Source organism: Schistocerca piceifrons, chromosome X, assembly GCF_021461385.2.
Source record: "Schistocerca piceifrons isolate TAMUIC-IGC-003096 chromosome X, iqSchPice1.1, whole genome shotgun sequence".
In the NCBI taxonomy this organism is placed as follows: Eukaryota; Metazoa; Arthropoda; class Insecta; order Orthoptera; family Acrididae; genus Schistocerca; species Schistocerca piceifrons.
In genome coordinates this window covers 280172696-280185295 of record NC_060149.1, presented here as the reverse complement: position 1 = coordinate 280185295, position 12600 = coordinate 280172696, and the positions used below count along the sequence as shown (strand labels likewise).

General features: G+C 36.3%; 1 protein-coding gene across 2 annotated transcripts in view; it reads right to left on the bottom strand.

The window, feature by feature from the left end:
* Window positions 1-970: 970 nt before the first annotated feature.
* The window catches only part of LOC124721168 (plexin-A4), a 996057-nt gene continuing 984427 nt past the window's right edge, over window positions 971-12600 (bottom strand). For both annotated transcript variants that reach the window (XM_047246003.1, XM_047246004.1), the window contains 5 exons: window positions 8616-8720; window positions 8239-8408; window positions 6700-6842; window positions 6347-6492; window positions 971-2643 (listed from right to left, as the gene is read on the bottom strand). In XM_047246003.1, coding sequence (XP_047101959.1) covers window positions 2467-2643; window positions 6347-6492; window positions 6700-6842; window positions 8239-8408; window positions 8616-8720 — 741 coding nt within the window. In that variant the 3' untranslated portion in view covers window positions 971-2466. The remainder of the gene's footprint in view (window positions 2644-6346; window positions 6493-6699; window positions 6843-8238; window positions 8409-8615; window positions 8721-12600) is intronic.

Sequence of the window (12600 nt, the reverse complement as noted above, 5' to 3'; positions counted from 1 at the left end):
ACCTTCTCAGGACACTACAATAAAATTTTCAGATTAATTGGATGATTAGAATCTGAGTTATGGCTCTTTATAGAAAAAGACAATAAAAAAATTAAAAACTCAAATTTCAGGCAAAATATTAATCCTGTATGTTTTATTATATTTTCCCATTAAAACACAGCTCTTTTGCAAAATTTTAGATTTGTACATTAATAAATATGGCTGTAATGATTTTTTAAATAAATGCTTACATTTTCCGTTACAACCCCCTTAAACTTGTAGCCAGCACCCGTGAATGCGCAACAAACAATTGTCATTTGAATTAATATCTGACTGGCTGGGTTGCTGCAGTACCTTTACTCAGAGAGAGAGCAAATTAATTGAGTGACCATATGAACTAACCCAAAAGCAGCCATCAAAATGAAATGTGTAATTTTTGTCGTGTTACAGAAAAGACAAATCAGTATCTGTTTTAAATATGAGACTTACCCAGTAAAGTAATGATACTACACTGAGCAAAGTACTACACCACATCTAAGTTGTAAGGAGCTCATCATTGTTTTATACTGAATCTTCCACACAACGTATTTGGAACAAGCAAGTCTTTTTCACATCAGACATGAACGGAACTGGACTGCCATGCTACTGACAGAGTAGTTTATGGAAACTAGACAGAAAATTTACACTTTAGCTGATACAGATTTGAACTGTCAGCTCCTATTATGAGACTACAATGTAGTTTCCTTAGTAAGTCTTTGCTTAGGGTGAGAAAGGTAGGAAGGAATTTCTGTATCTCCACAATCATTTTCATCATCTGCAAACTTGTTCTTTGGTTAATGAGTGAAAGTATTGTCCAAATTTTTAAATACTTGACACAGTTTGCGAAACGCTCTCTTTTTTTCACAAACACATTTTTTTAAAAATTTTATTTATTCCTGTATAAAGAGGTTAAGAACATTAGGAAAGGACAATATCAATAAAAACACAAAAGTGCTTGAAAAATTCTTTTCATTATAGTGACCAAACACTGAGCATATCCATACAATAAAACAATCATAATGTGATGATTTATATAAGGGAGACCAACATTGTTCAAAGGATTTATAAAAGCTCATACAGGACATTCATGACAGCCAACAACTGAGATTCAAGGAAAATATTTGTATCAACATTACAGTTCCTTTCCATGCATTTTCAGCACCGAACAAAGTGGCCTCCCTCAGCAGTTTTTGCCACACTATAGGTCCATCACATTCAAGAAAATGCAGTCTTAGAAATATTTATTTCGTTTTGTGTGGCTTCACAGAAACTCCTGAGTTTTTGACACATTCTTACAATCAAATCATTTTATACAAAGCATAAATTGAGAGTTATACCAGTCAACCGACGTGATACCCATAACACACAATCACAGGAAATCACACAGAGATCGATTGCTTGGTCCTCATAATAATCGTTGCTGATTACTTTCATGCCACACCGACACACACAGATCAGCCACAAAAACTGGCAGATGAAAGGAAGGGAGGGGAGTCTCTTGTGACAATATCGCACCTTGAGTCTGAAAGTTATCACTGATGTAGTGTGCTGTACATACACAAATCTTGCATAGAAAAAAAAAAAAAAAAAAAAGATAACTGATGTCTCACACCAACATCTAAACAGACACACAGCTACACTAGATGGCAAGTCTGAACAACAGGTTGGATGAGAGGTACAATCAGGAAAACTTGACAAAACTTCACAAGTGAAGCATCTCTTGTGCTGGTTTGGCGTGAAAACTCTGTGCAAGAAGGAAACATGGAAGACCTTCAAATCATTTGAATACATCGTCAAATAGGAAAACAATTATATTGGTGTAAAACTGCTGCACAGAAGAAAACCAAGCAACCAGAAAATTGTGTGCCTAAATTGAGAATGAGATGGAGAATAAACTGTATCTCTCTTAATATTTTATGTGATACAGTAAACACAGCTGATTGACAGTTTCATTTTATTAAACACTGAATTGCACTCTCAGTTTTTTTTGTTCTTTTTTTAGTTTTCTTTTTTTAATTTATCATCTCCCTCTTCCACATTGCCCAACAGTATGATAAGTACTGCATATTAACTGCAGTTTACAGAGTGTGCTTTCCATTTTTATACAGTCTGTTTCTACTGGAGGCACTTCAGGGAAAAGTTCTAATTTGCATCTCCTCGTAGGCACATCCCACCGCAGAAACTCAGCGAGACTGTCTGTACACTACAATTCTCGTACTGACTGGACACTGAGCAAAGAGAGTGATAAGAGGAATCTTTGCACTTATGATCCAGTCAATTTAATTACTTCACATTGGATGGATCTTTCCTGGGACGTGAGTGGTTGTTCAGTCGAGCATTGTCTCTTCCCACAAAAATGGACCAGTTCACACTCGCACATTGTCACTCACAGACAGGTTAACACCGGACCTCAAAAGCAGAGTTCGAGTCTGGCCCGGCTGCCTGCCATCACGGATTCGATTCAGCTGCCATTATGTTGTGCACTTGCTCTAATTTATATGCCAGTCTTTGTTTCTGAGAAAATTCATCTTCCTCCAGTGTTACAGTCAATTGTTCATTGTACTTCATTGCATATGTGTAGAGCTCATGTAGTGCACAATTTGTATTGAACTCTGATGTGTGGAGCTGAAAAGAGACAGAAGAAATATCAACATGATAGAAAAACAAACATTTAGATAATGTTATAGTCATTTCTGAAGGCTTTCACTTCTTTTAAATACCTAAGAGTCGGTTGTAGTTAATAAGAAACCCTTTGCAATCCACAAGCATGAATATAAATAATGGAACACTAAAATATATTGTGGCATGAAAGAGTCAATGTGTTTGACATCATCAAATACGTATGTTAAAACAAATGAACTGTTAAGCAGTGTGTTAAATGTGAAAGATTAGCACTTTATGTGATGGAGAAGGGAATGTTACTGAGTGTTACTTGACTGTAGCATGTTAATTACAAAAATTATGTTTATTTAGCAGTATATGGCAATTTTGTACACAAAATACTGATTAAATTAAATGAACAGATAGTCCTGAAATATAAATAAAATCATTCCATTAATTGTTAGAGAACTGGTACAAAATTTATGACCTCTCTTGAAAAAATTGTACTTTCTTTCATACTAAAAGATGTTTGGCTTCTTGCTATAAACTTATCATATATTACAAATGAGACAAAGTTTTAGCTGCTGTTCTCAGCTACTGGATAATTTTAACTTGTTTTCTCAACATAGATCACTTCTGTAAAGTACTGCATTGGTACAGTGCACGATTATGATACACAGGCATCTCCCCTTTTGGCACATCTTTTCAGTGGTTATTGTGAACATCTGATTCAGAATATGAGACAAATTTACTCATTTATCCTACGAATAACTGCTTTATGAAACATAAAATTCATTATACATTTGTTTTCCATACATTAAAAATTTTCATGTATAATTACAATATGTTGCAGTCTTTCATACTACCACTACTCTATCCAACCCTAGTTTCACTCACACCATGAAGGAATTTCCTCACAGTTTTTCGAATTTTCATACTGCCTCCTTCACAGAGTTTGGTCTTCTTGAGCAGGAAATGCACCCTTTCAACATTTACATTTACACCTTTGACAAATTTTATCACTAGGGCTCCAAGAATAGCACAGAAGAACCACTTTAAAACCAAACAAAGATTAGTCTCTCGTCCAGTCTGATTGTAGTTGGTAAAAATGAGTTTTTCCAGTGATTAAATTTACTGAAATCATCCTGCAGGAATGATTTATTGTTATCATTCAAACTCTTTCCTACCAATGTACAGAGCTACTATAAATTATTTACTAATTTTCAAAGTTCTATATTTTCCAAAATATTACACATACAAATATGATCGATGCATGAATAGAAATGTAAACTCACTGAGTTTGCACTGTGTCCACCAGCTGGCATTATGAGTGTGCCTATAGTCTGGTTAAAATTACTTGATAGTTGACATCTGTCACTTGCAGCTACAGTGTTGCCGCACAGCTGCCAGCTACTGCTCAGTTATAGGTGACACACAAACACAGCGGGTCACTTCACAAAACATGTTAACATGTTGGAAGTGGCTGCTGTGAGGTATGTCAGAAACATGAGATGCTCTGCAACAGCTGATTCTATGTGACCACTGACTAAACTTTGGAAGATGTATAGCCCAGGATTTAAACTCATTCCTAAGCTAACCAAAACCTTGTGATGTGCAATGTGTCCAAGAAAACGGCACTCAATGATTTGTGGCAGAACTAAAATCATGACTGCTTTGTCCACAGTGGCTAAAGCTAACATGAGCAAACTCAAGACAGAAAAAAGGTCAGTTTCAGCACTAAAAGCAAACTGCAATTTCTCGCTATCATTGGTTACCTGTAACAATCTTCACATTGGCTACATGACCTGCCACATTACCGACCAATGAGCAGTCCTCATTGGCACTTCACTGCAGATTATAGGCAACACAGGTAGATTCCAAATGAAAAAAGAATGATAGGAAGAAGAATAAGAGCAAATAAAAGAAGTCAAAACAATGATGAAAAAGACACAACAAAGAATTAGAAATAAAAAGATTACATTTAAACCAATTAACTGAATAAAAGTAATAATCAAACTCTTTCAATTAGATTAAAAATTTTTAAAAAAATCACTAATTTGAGGAGATTCAAATCCATAGTCTTCTGTATGTCAGGTTTATAAGATCAACATTGTGCTATGGCACAAGACTGGATTATGCAGCAAACTTATGACTGTGATGACCCAGTGATAATGGTGAATTGTAGCCTTCAAAAATTTGGCTTAATATTATGTGCAAAGCTTATCTTATGTAAGCCAATCTCAGTGATTATGACAACTGCATATGTGATGCTGAATCATGTCTTGTGCAGAAGTATCCAGTAATGTTTGGTCAGTGCCGTGTATGAAACGTGTGTTTCATAAGCATCGTTGCGTATTTGTTGTTTTTGGAGTAGTTATCATTTGTGATGAATTTGGGATCCAAACACATTAAGAAACAATGCAGGATAAGAAATTGGAAGTGAAATGTCCAACTGTTCGGGCAGTCTGGCAACGGTGAACTGTTCGGGAGTGATGTTGCGAGATCTGGTGGAAACCAACTCCAACGTGTGAAGTGTGAACTATCAAGTAATTTTGATCTGGCTATAAGCAAAATGTTGACACACCAAGAAAAGAGTTTTCTGTGCAATGTCACAGACAAAGCTGTGTGGGCCATTTTACTTCTGTGAGAAGAATTTGATGGATACCTTTTACCTTCTTATGTTGTAGTTGTGGTTGTGGTTTGTTTTCTCACATGACTGCTGATTATGAGAATTTCATCTTCCAACAAGGTGGAGCATCCCCTTATTTGAGCATTGATGTCTGTTGCTACCTAAATAACAATAAACTTCCGCATCGCTGCATTGGGTATACTGGTGAAGCTGATGTGGCTCTGTCCCCTGGCCCCCCAGGTCGCCTGATCTAATGCCCTGTGACTTTTGCTGTCAGTGGTACATTAAGGACCACATTGATGTACCCCCACTGCTGTTAAGATTGGAACAACTCAGGGAATGCATCAATGTTGCTGTAATTACCTTTGACAGAATATTGATACATATGTTACCAAACAAACTTGAGTACTGCTTGGATGTATTTTGTGTAACCAGAGGGACACTTGTAGAACATTTGCAGACTCCAAAATGCAAACTTGGTGAGTTTATGGATCTATTCATGCAGCTGTCATATTTGTTCATGTAATGATAGAAAATGTAGAGCTTTGAAAATGAATGGCTAATTTACAATAGGCGTGTATTTTCCAGTTTTCTTGTAACATTAGATCTCTAAGCAAAAATTTGTAAAAGGTAAATAGCTGCATAATAAAAAACAATTATGTGCATAAGTTATAGCTCTTATTGCATTTTCTGTGGTGATTTGACAGAGATCTCTGTTCAGAAACCAGGAGACAATGTATCTTAGTAATGTTTATCAACTCACTCTCATTAAACAGTGCTCTCATACATCTGGATTCCAAAACTGTTTAGTTCAGTTTTTGGCAGTTGATCAGTGACGAGGATACCTATTGTATACCATTTTCAAGGCAAAAGTGTCTTGCAGACAAATATCAAAAATAAACTAATGAAATTCATAGAGGAGACTGGAATAACTCAAGGATATCACAGAAACATAAAACCAGATATGTTGTTCCAAAATGCATCTCAGTTATTTAATTAAATATGAGAAGTTGTCTTGATAAAGCCCAGTTTTTTCTTAAAAATTAGTGGCTCTTACCATTAAGTAACTTTAACTAGTAAAGTTTTCTAGTAACTTACCCGAGACTCCTCTGCAAGCATTGCATTCATATCTTGGTCTGATATGGCAGGCATCATTTTAATATCTGCATAGTATCTCTCTACCCATTCTTTGTACACAGGAATGTCCTTGGCATAAAGTAACTTAGAACTAGGTGAATCCTTTCCTGCAAATCAAAGCAGAAATGTGTGCTACATTTAACAGTCATCACTGTAATACAATTGAATTAAAGATGACACAAAAGCTCCTAAATTTTGACAGGTTTATAATTGTAAAAGAAAATGTTTGGTGACTTCTGGCAAACAATTTCATAATATTTCATTATCAAACTGATAACTCACTCTGTCTTATACACTTACTATTTATGACTTACCTAGTCTATGGTCTGATGTAGAGCAGGAATCCATAAATGTCTGAGCTACAACAGAAAGGCAGGAGTCCACGATATTTGACTTGTGTATATCAAATACAAAATTTGGATTCTTGATTAAATTAACCCAAAAGCGAAGAGGCAAACTGAAATGAAAGAAGATGATGTCATTATAGAAAGTAGATTGTAGATGGTCTACAGTGTCTAATTATCACAAACAGGAGGTATTGTAAACAAAATTTTGGATAATATTCTCTTAGGTGTGACCAGAGTGGTGACTAAGTTCACTGTAAGTGATGCATAAAAGTGAATAAGCAATGTATTTTGATGAATACATCAGAACTACAGTATCTCAATGATAAACACCGTAAATGTAAAGAACAAATTCAGGCTACAACAATTTTTGTTCAACCCAGAGGTCTAAGACACCACTGTATCAATGAAAGTAGGAAACTGTACTGCCAACATTGGCCAGAAGTCCAGCATGCTTATCATCACACAAAATTCAAGTAATGTCACAAAGTGGCTCATGGACATCAAGAATGATAAGAGAGCTCATTTGGAACAGAGTAGTAAACTTGAAAAAACATAGATAGTATATTATAAAGAGATGAAATTTATGACCATTCAGTCTCTAACAGCAAAGTGTAATAGTGTTCTCACCTACAGCAATACACATAACAGTTTGCTTTCCCTAGATACAGTTGTTACATAGTAAAGATGAATACTTTACAATTTCATCTTTGCCTTTTCTGATGTACATAACAATGGGCTTGTGGTATATGATAGCAGGAAACTAAAATTGTGAATCAGCTGTCAGGATTAACCTTTGACTACTCTACATACACATATACATCTAACCTACATAATTCTTCAGCAACTCACATTTAAATTTTTGGCAGAGTGTGCACACAACTACTTTCAGACAATTTCTCTACCGTTCCACTCTTTAATAGTATGTTGAAAAAATGAACACCTAAATCTTTCCATGTAAGCACTCTTTATTTTGTCACGTGGATAATTTCCTCCCATGTAGCTGGGAGTCAAAAAATATTTCACAGTTCAGAGGATAAAATTGGTGACTGTAATTTCATGAGAAGATTCTGCTGCAGTGAAAATAACCTTTGTGTTAATGATTGCCACTCAAACTCACTTATCACATTTGTCACTTTCTCTCCACTAGTCTATTATAATACAAATAAAATTGTCTTTTTCAAACATTTTCAACATCCTCCACCAATCTCAAGCAGTAAGGATCTCACTAGGCACAGCAACACTCCAGACGAGAACAAAGAAGTGGAGTGTATGCTGTCTTTCTACAAAAAATCAGCTCCAAACATTAATGCATCGTGTGTACTCTGGTTTGCTGCTTTCACATGCATATCTCACGCCACAGGTCATTAATGGCAGCATTATCTTTCTGATTACACAATATGTACTTTGAATTTCATTTATCTACCAGAAAGAAATATAAGATAAGTAATTATTTTTTTACTAAGTTTAATTTCTAGAACATTCATAAAGTAAAGCACAAACACACACCTATTGCTCTTCCATGTGTGTACAACCTCAGGATCAGAAATACCATGCTGTAATGCTTGGTCATCTAGAAAGTCGAACATATATTTAATGGCCAATGGGAGTGCACTCCCCCGGTGTGCTGTGCTAAAGATTGTCTCAAACAAGTCATCCACAAATTTCTGCAGTGTACCCTGGAACAATCACATTTATAAATCAGAATTAAATGTGCAGAAACAAGAGTAGTCATTTTCTTGTCTATCTTGCAACTCAAAATTAGGAATTGTGAAAGTGGAAGCTAACGCGCGCTCTCTCTCTCTCTCTCTCTCTCTCTCTCTCACACACACACACACACACACACACACACACACACACACCTTTTAAAACTGAGATTTACTTACTTTTGTAGCAAGTAACCTGGTGAGATAGATTTCAGAAACCATTTTATTGCCACGTTCACCTTCTTTCTGTGCATCTGAATCATGATGTTTAACCAGATGCCACACCTGGAATTGAAATATTTGAGTTTACAGCTAAGAATGTAAATCACTTATAAACTGAATGTAAACAATTTTAAACACTCAGTCAATACATCTGGAGTTTGATATGTTCATGACACTTTTCATAAACAAGAAATCAATATTACATGAAGTGGTAAGAAAATTGCTATTCTCTTTCACTACAAAGTGTGTACCACTGGCTGCAGAAGTACTATAGTCATTACTACCATATCTTTTAATGAGAAAGTAAAACTCAATTATGGCAACATTCTTCCAGTGCTGACTGCTGCTCACCAATGGACACAGCCAATGCAGAAGACACAGAACTTTGATGAGTTTGTAGCATATGTATAACAGTACTCCAAACAAATTGTAGTGTAGTGTTGTTGCAGGAAGTAGAAAGCAGGACAGAATAGTGAACTGTGAGTATTAAAGCTTCAAAAGACTTGAGATGTAACTAGTGAACTGATGACATTAGTGTTATTAATCTCTAATTATTATTAAGGCCCATACAAGAATCACAGGCACAGTTGTGCCAGAAATTGCAGGGGCCCATTAAAAAGATTGATTGGAAAATTACACAGAAAGTCAAAGAAGCAATTGTCTAGAGTAATCATGAATTACAGGAGGAATTTCAGCTGACAAGTGAAAAGGTTGTAGTTGATATACAGGCAGTGAAAAAACAACACGAGCAGAATGAAGATTTTCAGGAAGTTACAGATGACTTGTAACACTCAATAAAAAATACTGGAAGCCACAACTGAAGATACAAAAAGACGTTGCAAAGCCAACAAACAATTAATCAAATTAATTCAAGTATGGCATGTAAGTGAACTGAACTGGGCAGAAGAACTGACAAAGTGTGCAGAACAGTTAAATAATGAGAAGAAAAAAAAAAACAAGTACTGGGGACTGTGTGAGGTAACGCAGTGGAAAAGACAGTAGGCTCACATTGGGGACAATGACACTTCATATCTCCATATGGCTATCCAGATTTAGGTTTTCTGTGGTTTCCCTAAATCATTTAAGACAAATGCTGACATAATTCTTCAGGAAAGGACATGACCTATTTCCTTCCCTACTGTGATCCAAATCAACATTTTGCTCTTTGTCTAATGACCCCATCATTGATGGGACTTAAAATCTAAATGTATCTACCTTCCCTCCTCCAGTTATTAATAAGTGAGTATTTAACAAGAGTTACTCTGAACATAGGTGACATTTTCAAGTAATAAATGTAAGTGAAGAGCACTTGGGAACTGCACATATGGCATCACTGTAAGCTTGAAAAAAAAATGAGAAGATGCAGTGAGATCATTAATACTTTGACACACATCATGTCTCCAAAATCACCAATGCCTTACCCCACTAAACTGAAGTCAACTCAAAATTTTCCATTAACACAATGTTAGAAGCAACAAAAAACTGTTTTAAGTCCATGTTGTTTTTATCACAGATTTGGGGGCAACTTCTGTTTAAATAATTTGGCCTTGCTGAAATTATTGAAGGAGGAGACACTGTGTTTTGGAATGCAAAAATATGTAAAGTATTTGAACAGATAGTTCCAAAATCATATGAAGCACTTATATTGCACCATCTGAATTTGTCACATTTTCATTTAGGAATTCATAGAAGCAAATATCAAATCCGAGGAGAGCTCTACCACTTGTGTGAAACTGAGAGGAATCTGTAACTCTGGGCCACTATGGGAAACACCACCTGTAGGTTGATAAATTAGCAGCTTTCAAAAAGTTTATGATTAGTTCAAATCCCACCAGCATAGGAAAAGTATCATGTGAATTACTGTTTGGGCAGAAGATTTAGAGCGTATTTACTGATTACATTAAATTTCCTCTTAGCATTAAGAGGAGAAGGCCCATAGCATAAATCAAATCAATTGTGTAATTTTTTATGACTGGGTGCTATGTAAAATCACATTTTAATAACAAAATCCAATACTCTCATTACCTTAATTGCTCCACTGGATATCTGTAAGACATTTCCAGCAGCAGATGTGGACTCTGAGCACAATTTATTGGTTATGAACTATACATTAAAACTGAAGAAATTGGAAAAGGGGGGGGGGGGGAATTAAGGAGATGGGAACTGTATAAGAAGAATGAACGAGAGGTTGTTGAGAGTTTCAGAGAGAGCATTAAACAGTGGTTGACTAGAAGAGAGGGAAGGAATACAGTAGAAGATGAATGGGTAACTTCAAGAGATAAAGTACTGAAGGCAGCAGAGGATCAAATAGGTAAAAAGACAAGGCCTAGTACAAATCCTTGGATAACAGAAGAGAGATTGAACTTAATTGATGAAAGGAGAAAATTTAAAAATGCTACAAATGAAGCAGGTGAAAGGGAACACAAACATTTAAAAATGAGACTGACAGGAAGCACAAAATGTTTAAGCAGGAATGGCTAGAGGACAAATTCATTACAGGAAAGATCAATACCAACTATAGGAAAATTAAAGAGGCCTTTGGAGAAAACAGAAGCAGCTGTATGAATATATAGAGTTCAGATGGCAAACCAGTCCTAAACAAAGAAGGAAAAGGTGACAGGTGGAAGGAGCATATTGATGGTATACTGAGGATCTGTAAGAGGGAGATTAACTTTAAAGCAACATTATAGTAAGGGAAGTGGATGTAGATGAAGGTGAGATTGGAGATGTGATGCTGGGAGAAGAATTTGACATAGCTCTGAAAGATCTAAGTCAAAACAAGACCCCAGGCATAGACAATATCCCATCACAGCTACTGATAGCCTTGGGAGAGCCAGCTAAGACAAAACTCTTCCATACGGTGTGCAAGATGTATGAGACATGCAGAAGACACTCACACTTCAAGAAGAATGTAGTAATTCCAATTCCAAAGCAAGCAGTTGCTGACAAGTGTGAAAATTACTGAACTATCAGTTTAAAAAGTCATGGTTGCAAAATATTAACACAAATTCTTTACAGAAGAATGGAAAAACTGGTAGAAATCAACCTCAGGGAGGATCAGTTTGTCTTCTGCAGAAATGTGGGAACACACGAGGCAATACTGACCCTATGAATTATCTTAGAGGATATGTTAAGGAAAGACAAACCTACATTTATAGCATATGTAGGCTTAAAGAAAGCTTTTCACAATGTTGACTGGAATACTCTCTTTGAAATTCTGAAGATAGCAAGGGTAAAACACATGGTGCAAAAGGCTATTTACAACTTTAACAGAAACCAGATGGCAGTTATATGGAGGAGGAGATTAGCGTTTAACGTCCCGTCGACAACGAGGTCATTAGAGACGGAGCGCAAGCTCGGGGTGAGGGAAGGATGGGAAAGGAAATCGGCCGTGCCCTTTCAAAGGAACCATCCTGGCATTTGCCTGAAGCGATTTAGGGAAATCACGGAAAACCTAAATCAGGATGGCCGGAGACGGGATTGGCAGTTATATGGGTCGAGGGGGCATGAAAGGGAGGCAGTGGTTGAAAAGGGTGTGAGACAGGGTTGCAGCCTACCCCCGATGTTATTCAATATGTGCATTTCACAAGCAGTAAAGGAAACCAAAGATAAATTTGGAGTAGGAATTAAAAGTCCAGGGAGAAGAAATAAAAACTTTGAGGTTTGCTAGTGACATTGTAATTCTGTCATAGACAGCAAAGGACTTGGAAGATCAGTTGAACGGAATGGACAGTGTCTCAGAAGGAGGATATAGGATGAACATCAACAAATGAAAAAAAAGGATAACAGAATGCAGTCCAATTAAATAGGGTGATGTTCAGGAAATCAACTTATGAAACGAGACACTTAAAGTAGTAGATGAGTTCTGCTGTTTGGGCAGCAAAATAACTCATGATGGCTGAAGTAGAGAGGATATAAACTGTACACTGGAAATGGAAAGGAA